This window comes from Rattus rattus, chromosome 11 (genome assembly GCF_011064425.1).
Source record: "Rattus rattus isolate New Zealand chromosome 11, Rrattus_CSIRO_v1, whole genome shotgun sequence".
Lineage (NCBI taxonomy): Eukaryota > Metazoa > Chordata > Mammalia > Rodentia > Muridae > Rattus > Rattus rattus.
The window spans coordinates 98121101-98133137 of record NC_046164.1 but is presented as its reverse complement, the minus strand read 5'-3'; the positions used below and the strand labels follow the sequence as shown (position 1 = coordinate 98133137).

General features: G+C 37.6%; 1 protein-coding gene across 3 annotated transcripts in view; it reads left to right on the top strand.

Moving 5' to 3' along the window:
* The window catches only part of Acyp2 (acylphosphatase 2), a 153130-nt gene that overhangs the window by 36688 nt on the left and 104405 nt on the right, over positions 1-12037 (top strand). The window contains exon 4 of one of the 3 annotated variants that reach the window (XM_032917118.1): positions 10301-10364. The exons of the other annotated variants lie outside the window; for them this stretch is intronic. Coding sequence (XP_032773009.1) covers positions 10301-10364 — 64 coding nt within the window. The remainder of the gene's footprint in view (positions 1-10300; positions 10365-12037) is intronic. 3 annotated transcript variants of the gene reach the window in all.

Here is a 12037-nt window from a genome sequence, read left to right as displayed (position 1 = left end):
TGTAAATATTAGGTTGAAAGCAGGAGGTAGGAAGCCTAGCCTATCTCAGAAAGTAGAAACTTAGGCCTTGAGAATTATACTGAGAAAAAAGGCCATACTACAATATATACACACAGAGATATTAATCTCTATAATAGGGAAGATTCAAATTTACACAGATATATAAATAATTTAGGCCTTCGTCTCATGAAAGGCAGTGCAGGAGACAATAGAAACACTGTCTCAAGTGGTTAATGTTTGTTTAGATTGCTTTAATTACTTTAAATTGTTTTAATTATAAAAATGAATATGATTATAAGTTTGACAGTTATGTAAAAGTTCCTCTGAGAGAAAGGTCAAGCTATACCCTTTATAAATTCTGTTTACAGGATCAAGGACATGCTACTTTAGGAAAAAGGCTCTGTATTTGTATTGACAGGAAAGGACAATAAGCTCTGGACCCCTTCCAGAATGATATAGATCAAATATGACAAGAAAAGAGTACATAAGATGTCAAAAATTTTGAGAAAATCAAACAAGACAGATAAATTGATCTGGGAACAGTCCAATAACTGACTTAGTCATAAAAATGTCTCTAACCAAAACTTCAGATTTATTGAGACAATAAATCTTATTGGTTATGGGATCCCTAAGATTCCTCATGCTTGAATGAAGATTTATTACATTTGGTTATTGATAAAATTAACTCATAAAAATGACAGCTGTCTTTCACTTGCTCAAACAAGAAACAAAATTTCATCTTTAACTGATCTGTACACCCTGCATGATCCATATGAAAATCTTAATGATAGTAAAATTTGGGTTATGAGATTCATATATTAGAAAATGTACAGCTCTGACAAGATTCATCCACTGAGATGCTAAACTGACCTGCTGCTCCATCCTCCTGCTTCCTGATGCTATCCAGAGAAGAACAGCTTTAGAATTGCTACTGATTCAAGATGACCTTGCTTCATCTAACCTTTCAGACAGATCTTTAGTCAAGTCCTGAGCCTTCTAAACATACAGAGAGTAGATAACAGATGCTAACGCTATCTTTCTTAATTCTAATCAAATTTCCTAATTTTCCTACCCCTTCCCACCCCTTTAAAGAATTTTCGTCACCCCTATTCAACAGGAAAAAGTTGTGCAGAGTCATCATTCCAATCCCTTGGGTTTGGGTGTCTGGTTATGGTTATTTTATAAATTATAGATAGCTTGTCATTTTAGGAGATAATTTAGGAATAGTCATAATTTTGAACAGGAAAGAAATAGATGGGATGGATTACTAATTTTACTCTTGAACAAAACATTATATAATCATAATCTTACATTGATAGAAATCTTTATAATTGATACAAATTAAAGTTATAATTTTGTACATTGGTACCAAATTTATATTGATATAAAATTATGGTTTTCACTAATATAAATCTATATATTGATACAAAATTTAAAATTAATATTGTTACTCTTAGATAGGCATTGTACCTATACAACTCATTTAAGAATACAAGGCTTTGACCCAGTCCTTCTAACAGCTCTATTACAAACTGTTTCAGAGGATTAAGTAGCACAAATTTACTCAAATAGAAATGGCTTAGAGTAGGTAAGGTTTAATAGTTCAAATATACTTAGATAGATAGTCTTGAAAAACATTAGGAATCCATAGAATATGACATTTAATGTTATTTCATTATTAAAGATCATTTGACAATGAGACACATCTGCTCCTGACAGCTTCCTCATTCTCCTTCAAAGAATAATTCAACATCTTTACCTCTAGGCAAGGTAGCCACAGGACAGAAATTGCCTATTTCATTTACAGACAAAATACTGTCCAAAATGGACACCTATGCAGAATCATAGCCAAGCCAGAATAAACAGTCCTTCATAATCCTACTTTACAAAGGTCTGTCAGATGGCCCTAGATCAAAAAGCTGAAGACAGATGCTCCAACCTTATAAGAAATTAGGGGACTGTCCAGGCAGTCAGCTGCCTCTACAGTTTGTTTAAGTTTTAGAAGCTATGTTTGGTGTTTCCTATTTACTCAGCTAATATTTAATTCATTCTCAGATTTTTGACAGGGTTGAAGACTAATTATAGTCCCATAAGCAAACTTAAGTTGTTCAACATTAAGAATATGATATAGAAATAAAAATGTGGTTTTCTGATGATGTTACAGGTAAACTATAAACATAATTTAGGGACAGAATTGTAACTCTTTAAGTTAGGAATGATGGTAGAGTACTTTATCTAATTGACAAATATCATAGACTTGATGTTAATTATATATCATACTTTGCAATTTACATGATAGTTGTGGTTCTGTTCAATTTATGTCTGGGAGGGTTTTTTTTTTGTTTTGTTTTGTTTGTTTTTTAAATTGGACAGAAAAGGTGATGTGTAGGAGGCTGGTTCTGATCAGGAATCTATTACTGATGCTGAAGGTCCCTGCCCCCATTTGGTTTTTGTATTATCAACAAAGTTGCCAGTAGCCAATGACTGAGCACAGGACAGGACATTGAGAGTTGCGCGGGTAGGACACAGTGAGAATTTGAAGACTGGAAGAAGGGGATGGCAGTAGCAGAGGAGAAAAGTCAATCAGTAATATGAGTTTCCAGGTAGGTGGCCTCTGGAAAACTATCACGTTGTTTTTGGATACTGATGCTTTAAATAGAATTGATATCCTCTTGACCAGGACAAAGGACAAAGAAATGGGACTAAGTAGTCAGTGAATAGTATCTATTTGGTTATGTATTGCTTATATAATTCTCATGGGGTTTTAGATAAGAGAGGTAAATATGAAACATCTAAGTGCAATGTGAAAATAAAGGGAGAAAAAACCCATTATAATACTTTAGCATGACACCTGGCAAATAGCACGAAAACAACAAGCACCAGTGGATTGAATGACCAGTGGGGCTATGCTTTGCACATGCTCAGTGGCAGTTGGACTGGCTGCCCTGACATGCTACTAGCTCCTAGCTATTTGAGTTATCCTTGCAGAACTGGACTAGAGAAATAAATTTGGTTGTTGTCAGTACATAGACTTAATTAGGATTAACCAAGAAGAGTTTGTACAATGATATCCAAGCAGGAGGAAGAAGACAGTGAGGAATGCTAACTAAGCTTACTCAACATCATAAATTGTGATGTTATCACAAACGGACATAATTAGAAACAAAAGAATGAATTTGTTTCTGTGATAAGATACACTAAATTATCAGAAATTCAAAGCATAGTAAGAAATGTTCTAGAAAATCCAGGCTAAGTGTGGTTATGCTCATAGTGTCCCATTGTGTTCAAGTTATTGAACAAGGAAAAGACACTACTTTGAAGTTCTGTGGCAAGGAAGGCTAAGTCATCTTTAGTTTCTTTGGTTTCATCCCAAGATATGGAAATGTAGAACACAGCTGGGGCCATGACTTCAGAGGCCTGGCTGTAGCTCCTGCTCCCTGCTGTGTTCTCTAACAAGCCAGCAGCCTGAAGGCCACATTGCAGATGTGTGCCTGTTTTCTTCTCCTTCTTTGTTTTATTTTCTCAGAAGGAAAGACTGATGGTTTTATTTTGAAAATTGGATTATATGACTCCAATTGTAGAGGTGAGTTCTGCCAACATTTTTGATAAAAACCATTTTGAATCTATTATTAAACCTACTTTTTGGGACAAATGTTTTAAAATATTCTATTTTTACTAGTTGTTTTAAATTAATATAGAGAGTTAGAACAGTGCACACGAACTGTTTGTTGAATCCTTCTAAAATATGTTTTTTCTTAAACTCAAAATAGTAATTTTGTAAAATAAAGATCATTTATACTTGGAGACAGTGAGCCAAATTCTAGAATTAAAACTCCATCTTGATTGCTGCATATTTTTAAAGCCATGTGTCACATATCTCCCTCCCAAATTTCAACGGATTGTTATCTGTATGGTTTCATGGTCTGGAAAACTGCCTCATAATACAAGGAATACCTGACAGCATGGGGGCTGGGTAGCTGGAGAAAAAGAAGTGCTTCAGGGGATCCTGCTGACTCACTAGCAAATGTACTTCCTCTAAAGTCCTTTAATAGTAAAACTGTCTCAGAAACTAGCCTGCTAGGTAAAAGCTTTGTAGCCTCCAGCCTGGGCCTCAGATCTGCCCTTCTGCTTGTTCTGCAAGTGAAGATTTGCATAGCCGCAAACATTTATTTATGTTTATGGTTGCTTTTTCTGTGGTTTATTGGCAAAATCAAGTTGCTGCAGAAATCTAAAGGACTATGTGGCCTACAATATTTACTCTCTAGGACTTGAAATATAAAAGTTTTCAACTCCTATGTAGATACTTTGTTGTAAAAGAACTAACCTCCTGTATAGTATGTTTTGTTTGGTAGACCTCTAGTATCCTCCCCCCCTAGGAATCTGTGCTTCTATAGTTTTAACAACACATATGCCCTTACATGAGTTCGCAGTTGAAACTAAAATTACTTTGTCAATAGTCACCATTATAATTAGTCGTATGTACTTCTTCCATGGACATGTCACATTGTATAGAATGTGAAACACAAACAGTACCCTGTTTTAACTAGTATATGACATTGTTTTGAGTTTCTGTCTGCTGCAGTAGTAGACTGGAACTACTAGTTTTTGTTTTTGGTTTTTTTTTTTTTTTGAACAATTAAATGGTGTTTGATTCAGTTATTTAGTACTTAAAAAGCCTTTGCCCTGGTAGACTATTTATAGCATGAGTTTCTTTGTAACTAAGTATGATTTTTCCAGGCTTTTTCCTTTGAGAGAATCTCAAAGCACTTTGCTAACATTTTTTTCCCCTCATTCTATCAAGGGTTTTTATTTGTTTGTTTGCTTGTTTTTCATGCAAATAGGTGGGTTTTAAAGCTGTTTACGGAAACTATAGACAACTTGGCATTTTTCATGCAATCCATAGTCATAAAAGAGCTGTAAAATTTTTTATTTATTATGAAGTGTGTGCATGCATGTGTGTGTGCACATGAGTGTGAGGTGCCCTGGGAGGTTAGATCCACATTAACTAATGGGTATGGGTGCTGGGAACTGAACTCAGGTCCTTTGCAAGAACTGCATGCATACTTTCCTGATGCACCATTTCTCCAACCCTAAAAAAAGTTTGCTTGCTTTCTTGATTTCATTTTTTTTCTTTCCTATTTATTTATTTTGAGACACTTTATAGACTTTCAGTTTCCTAAAACCTGTTACTGTTCATTAGGAGTGGTGGCTCACAACTAAAATCCTTAGGGGTTGAAACAGGATTCCTATGAGCGTGAGGACAGCCTGGGATACAGATACACTGTCTCAAAAAAATCAGACCAACAAAACTTAATACTTATTATTATTTTATTTTTGTACAATTTTTGTTGTTCATGTTGTGTTTTGAAACAAGGTCTTGCTGTGTATCTTAGATTGGCCTTAAATTCCTGATTTTCCTGTTTTAGCTTTTCAAGTGCTATGTGTATCATTTTGCCCAGTCTTTTGTTTATGTGTGTGTGTGTTTAAAGTTAATTTATAGTATAATAATGGGAACATACAAAATTTAAAAGGATTTCTCTATTTTCCAAAAACTTAAAGCATATTTCAATATACTTACTACAAAATAATTATTTTTAATCTATAAAATGGTTTATGTGATTATGAAGGCAAAATGGTTTATGTGATGGAAAATGTTATATACTTCCCCCCTTATACCAATCAGGGCAAGTCAAGCATATATCCTGACATACTGTTTACCACCTCCTGCCTATGTGTGATTGAGCACATCCTGTACAGTTGGGGCAACCAACCTTGTTTACAGAAGTGAAAGCAAATGGCTTGTTATCTTATATGAAAAGCCCCAAGCATTCCAGGAACTTATATATCCTTGGGCAAGTGAAGCTTACAAGTTAGAAGCATTTTGATTACAACTCTCTTAAGCACAGTAATTAAAACTTAAATTACAACTTTAGCACTCAAAGGGGTTTTCTGTTCACTTACCTAAGGAGTTTTGATCAGTTGTGATGGATCATTCAATTGCTGTCCTCCCTTGGGAGAGTTTTGAAAAATAATCATTAGAGGTTTGTAAGCAGATGATTTGGTTACCAACTAAAACTGAGAGATTGCCCAGGAAGGTGGAAGGGGTGTGTGGGAGAGATGGAGTAAGTAAAATGAGGTGGTGGTAGGGTTGATTCTGGATGATAATGACTCAGGAATATTGTACCAAAGTGAGTTAGCAGTAGCCACAGGGAGCTACAGAGCATGGAAGGAAGGGGACAGAAGAAAATTGAATACTAATGTAAAGAATTGTGTTTGGCCTGGCCTGGGGTGAAAGGGATGAAGCTTCTTGTGGCCAGTTTCTCAACAGTTTGTAGAAGGCCCTTTTGTATATGTATCAGGAAAAAAGTGGAATAAATGGAGGTATTATATCGTGAGAGCCATATAATATAAGGTAAGAACATAAATATAAGGACAGTTAAACATAATGAAGTAATTAATCCAGGGAGAAGCCAAGAAGGAAGAGATCAGATACATGTATATTAGGATACTTTTGGTTGAAATTTTATCTGGTCTCTGTCTTTAGACTCCATTTCAAACCAGATTGAATTTGTTGGTGTGGAAGCAGCATTGTTCTTGGAGGAGAGCACAAATCCCATCCGGAATGGTAGTTAGATCTAGAGTACTGCAACAGCAAAACAAAAATGGGGAATGGGTGGGAGTGGAGTTACTTCTGAAGGATGTTAAGCTGGTTTGAGATTTAACTAAGGGTTTTTTTTTTTTTTTTTTGAGAGTTGATGAGACAGAAAGGTTAAATGATGCAAAGAAGGTGTTTTAGTTCTAAGGTGTTTTAGTTCTAAGTCCTAAAAACAGTGCCCAGAAGGGCAAGAAGAGAAGTGAATTGGATGACTCATGGCTCACTAGTTCCTCTTTCAGGGGTCACCCAAACTGCTTTCAGTGATATGGGGGCACCAATCTCACTATAACTGCTTCAAGCTGGCAAATGGGCTATGTAGAAGGGGTAACAGTACTTCAAAAGAGCATCAGCACAGGACTACAACAAAACCTAATAGACAGCTCAGAACGTAAGCTAGAAACTAATAGTTATAAAACTTTGTGAGAAATATTAAGATTCAAAGTTACTGAGAGAAATTTTTACATCATAATTAGATAAGTTAATAAAAGGTTAAATATAAAGTTAATAAGGTTAAATGCAATTGTATAACTGGCTGGGTCCTGTACCAACATTCTGAGAAGGATAAGGTAAGGATAATTCATTTATATCAGACTCTTGCAAAAGGAACAAGCACACGGAAACTTTGTAAAGGAAGTCAGTTAAATTCAGGTTCTGATTGACAGCTTAAAAGAGAAATAGAATCTTACTTGAGTCATTTTTATAGGATTGTCTAGCAAAGTTCAAAAGACAGGACTTGGATAGTCTGAGTAACTTTCCAAAGCTATGCATTGAATGATCTGGCAGCCTCTTCATCAGTGAACATGGGTGGTTCTGTTATACACCTTTGCTAAGAGGAAGAACTGAGTGCTGGTGTAAAGGGCAAGGTCAGTTGAACTAGCATGGACATCCCTTATGTGTTGGCAGCAGGCTTAGGTACAAGGGTTCCCTGTTCACAACTTCCTATATGTCAGTTCAGGAGACGCCAAGGACAACATTTCTCTGTTGTTTTTGAAATTTAAAATGTATTGCAGACTCAAGATCCTACTCTGGGCAAGAGAATCCATCCAGAGTGAGGATAGGGGACTTAGAGAAAACTTTTAGACAAATTTTCTTAGGTATAAGATGAGCAAGCCTAATCCATATCTAGAGCCAGATTCCCAATTTACTAAGACATCATGTGACAATTTCCTGATATTATCCATACCCAGAAGACATTTTAATCACTTTCTGATGCTATCCATACCTAGAAGATATTTTAATCACTTTCTGATATTTCCACATCCAGAAGACATTTTAATCCCTATAAGACTGAACTCAGTGATTGGCATATGCACAACCAGTGTCTGAAGATGGTAACAGACAGCCCGAAAGGCTTTACAAATATTTTAGAAATTATAAAGATAAAAGCATGACTCTCCAGGCTTGGATACCCAGGAGAAAAATGTCAGGCATTCTGTAGATTGCTATTTGTAAGCAGGTGAGGGTAGGTGAAAGACAAGGCTAGATAGAGCCTGTGATTGGACAGTAGAAAAGGAGGGCAGGCTGAGAGGTTTTGAAAGGCAGGAGAGATAGGAGAGAGGGGAGGAAGGAAGGAAGATGAAGGAAGAGAAAAATGATCCAGATTTTGCGTGGCTTTAAATATTCACAGGTAGCTATGAATATCTTATAAGGGATGAATAATTGCAGTACAATTTGTCTTATCTAGGTGGGCAGTTTATATCATGTCAATTGGCTCTAAGTTTATTGTGTGGATGTTTTGTGGGGTGAAAATTTACTGATATAAATCTGATTGATAAATTACAAGCCTCTAGAGTTTTGATTTTACCAGGATACTGGGATTTGTGACTATAACTATAGCACAGAATGATGCTTTCCTGCTACAGCATTCTGGCTCTAGGTGCAGTTGAAAGCTAGAGCTGAGTAGCAGAGACAAGAAAGGTTGAGTTGAGCTGAGCATTCTATGTGGGAGCAGGTGGCTCAGACAATACTACCATTCCACCTTATGAAGTTCTTTAAATCAAATTAGACATTAAAATAAAAAGTTCTGAATTTGGGCTGACAGTGGCTATTTGACCAATGCATATTGAAAACAAATTGGGGCTTAGAGCCAAACAAGGGAACCTGGTATGAGGTCTCCCAAATGGAGCTTTTTTAGATTAGACTACAGCCAAGATAAGAGTGGATGGGACAATATAGAACACATGATAGGCTCAGGACCAAAGTAATACACGGGTAAGAATCCAGCTTCTTGAAGCATCCACCAAGTTTGAATTGACCAAGCACATCTGATAATTAAGGTCAAGAGACTATAAGGGCACTGGAAAGTTTTGTCACACTGTCCAGGTGAGAGAATTCCCAGAATTCTTGGACCAAACATTCTTACAGCTCGTGGAAAGTCTTAAGTTCTTTCAACCAAGTGAGTTTCAAAATGAGACAGGGGAGCCTGTGGGCCTAAACTGTGGTGCTTCCAAGTTAGATCCCATTGGTTACCTTGTCCTGTAGTTTGGCTGTATTGCATGTGTATTGTTGGGTGGAACATGGCCTCCTGCCTAAAAGGACAGACTGTTAGAATGACAGAGGAGAGAAGGGCAGACATGGAGAGTGAAAAGAAATTGTGCCTGTAAAAGACCAGTGGCCCTGCTAGACCTACTCAATGTCCTCACTGGGTTTACACAGAACACTAATAAAGCCCCCAGAGCTACAGCCTTCATCTACATGACTTTACTCATCGAGGTAGGAGCATAAAAGCCAGAGGTCCCAGGTAGACTGGTGGCTGTTTATCTTATACAGTAAGCTTTTTGGGTGTCTGTGCTCTTGAGAGAACAGGTCTCAAGCATTAGCAAGGACAGTAAAGAAGATAAAAGGTCCCAAATGTGGGCATGAATCTGGCTACTGGGGCTCCAGATGCTCCAGATGCTTCAGAAGGCATTTGAGGGCATGTTGAGGGTACATATACCCCTAAGTTGTGGGAAGTTGACCCAACTGCCAGTAGAAAAAGATGGCTGCTACCCTTTATAATGGGTAGGGTGAGGAGAGTAAATGTTTGCTGCATGTAGCCTCCTTGTTCTTGCACAGCTTCAAGGGAAGCTGGAAAATTTAGTCTTTTAGCAGAAAGCTAACAGTAGGACCAGACATTTTTTGGAATATAACGTTCACTTGTCTGCTTTAAACTGACTCACCCTTACTGAGTGAGGGTCTGTTATTAACCAGCAGGGAGAACATAAAGATCACAGTCTTTTAAAATAGAGAGTCCAACCAATTCATACCATTATGAACTAGAGAGAAGATACTAAGGTTTCAGAGATACTTTCAGACAACAAGAGAAGTTTCATAAACGTTTGGAACCCTGCATTGACTTTTCACTATTTATTGAGCATTTGCCATTTAAAGTATTATACCACAGTGTTAGGAAATAATTATAACAAAAATGACAAAGTCCTTAATTTTTAGGAGACTAGAGTCTTCAAGTAGACAAACTGTGTCCAATCAGGTGTCCTTGACTGTGAAAGCTAATTACCAGAATTTTGACAAATGGGAACAAATGGTCATGGGAACCTCCATGGACCACATTGGAGTACTCAGTAAGAGCTTCTGAACCTGACTTGTTGCAGAGAACACAATCTACCACCGCACTCAGATGACACCATTCCTCTCATTGTTGTCTAGGTACTTTTTCAGGAATACAGAGGCTGCATTTACTGCTCCATTGCTGCCTCCATTTCTTCCTGAGGTCAGTCTAAAAATTTTTAAGTATTTTATTGTATTTTATTAGTGTAATTTTTTTAATCCTTTGAGAAATTAATACAAGTTTATATTTTGTTTATAGTACCCCTGACTCCTCCCTTTAACTCCTCTCAGACAACCCCCATTTCCCCCACCCTTCCCCACTTTGTGTACTTTTTTTATATAAACCACTGAGTCCAATTTGTGTTGCCCATAAACTCATGGGGATAGAGCCATCACTGGAGTAGAGTCAACCTATCAGAGGCCAAATGTATAAAGAAAACAAATTTTTCCTTCCCCAGAAGCCATCAAGTGTGAATAGATAAATCAGATGGGGCTCATGATCCTCTCCCCTCTTCTGGTCGTTTGAGTGAGAACGGCCCCTATAGGCTCATATATTTGAATGTTTGGCATTAGTTGGTCTGGTGTCTCTTTTTGCCTTCTGCCCATGGATCAGGATGTAAGGCTTTTAGCTATTGCTCTAGGGCCATGCCTATCCGCTTCCCACCAGGATAATAACGAACTAATCCTCTGAAACTGTAAGCAGACCCCAGTTAAGAGTTGCCTTGGTCATAGTGTTTCTTCACAGCAATAGGACAGTAACTAAGATAGCCTTCCATCCTAAAATGTCGAGCAGTTTGATATTTTGTAAGTCTTATGCAGATAGCTCCAGCTATTATGAGTTGATGAGTATATCAGCCCTGCCATGTGCAGAGGACACTTAGTCTGTGATAAGTTATTCTCAGCTGATGAAATGAGCCAATTCAAACCAGATTAGAGGATGTAAAGGCAGATTTCTTGGGAAGCATCTCTAAGGCAAGTTCAATGGTTCCAAGGAATGAGGCCAGGTGAGTTGCCATGGGAGGGGGAAGAGAAAGAAAGTGCATGCACTCACAAGGAGAGAGAAAATGCAGAGAGAGAGAGAGAGAGAGAGAGAGAGAGAGAGAGAGAGAGAGAGAGAGAGAGAGAGAGAGAGAGAGAAGAAATTGGGTTAAGGAGTTTAGGATAAAAACATTATTGGGTATACATTATATTATACATTAAGATATAGTAAGGTCAATTCCAATGACTGCTGAGTTATTTTAAAATACATTGATGTCAATCATTGCACTAAACCTAGAGACTCAAGGAAGCCAACAAAGAGACAACATAGAAGGGATGGTTACATTCTGGTGCTGTAGGGAAGCATTAGGTGGATGACTGTAGTCAGACCACCGCTATTTCTGGATGGCTGAGGATGGCAAAAGCACAATTGTTGGTATATGCTTTAACTTAAGTGATGTGACAATGGGCGGTGAAGGTGGACAGTGCTGAGATGATGAACCAGCTTCAGTTTGAAATCAAGTTCCAGCCCTTTAAATTCAGAATTTGCCATTTGGCTTTTCTACTGACAGAGCCACTTAGGAATGCTGCGGAAGGACTTTTTTATCTGCACCATTTTAGAAGATACATTTGGGAAGTGTCTTAGTCACTCTGCTGGCCCCTCCCAAGATGAAGTTGTTTAGTAAAGGCCAGCCCTATCCCCACACCATCCCATGCACCCTCACAGCTCTAGTCTGCCTTCAGCTGACCTTCTAGGGCCAGTTGACATACACAATGCCATTTGTATTAGCACGAAATAGCCAGTACCTTGTCCAGAGTGTGTCTGCCCATCTGGTTTTATCCGCTTCTATGACATCT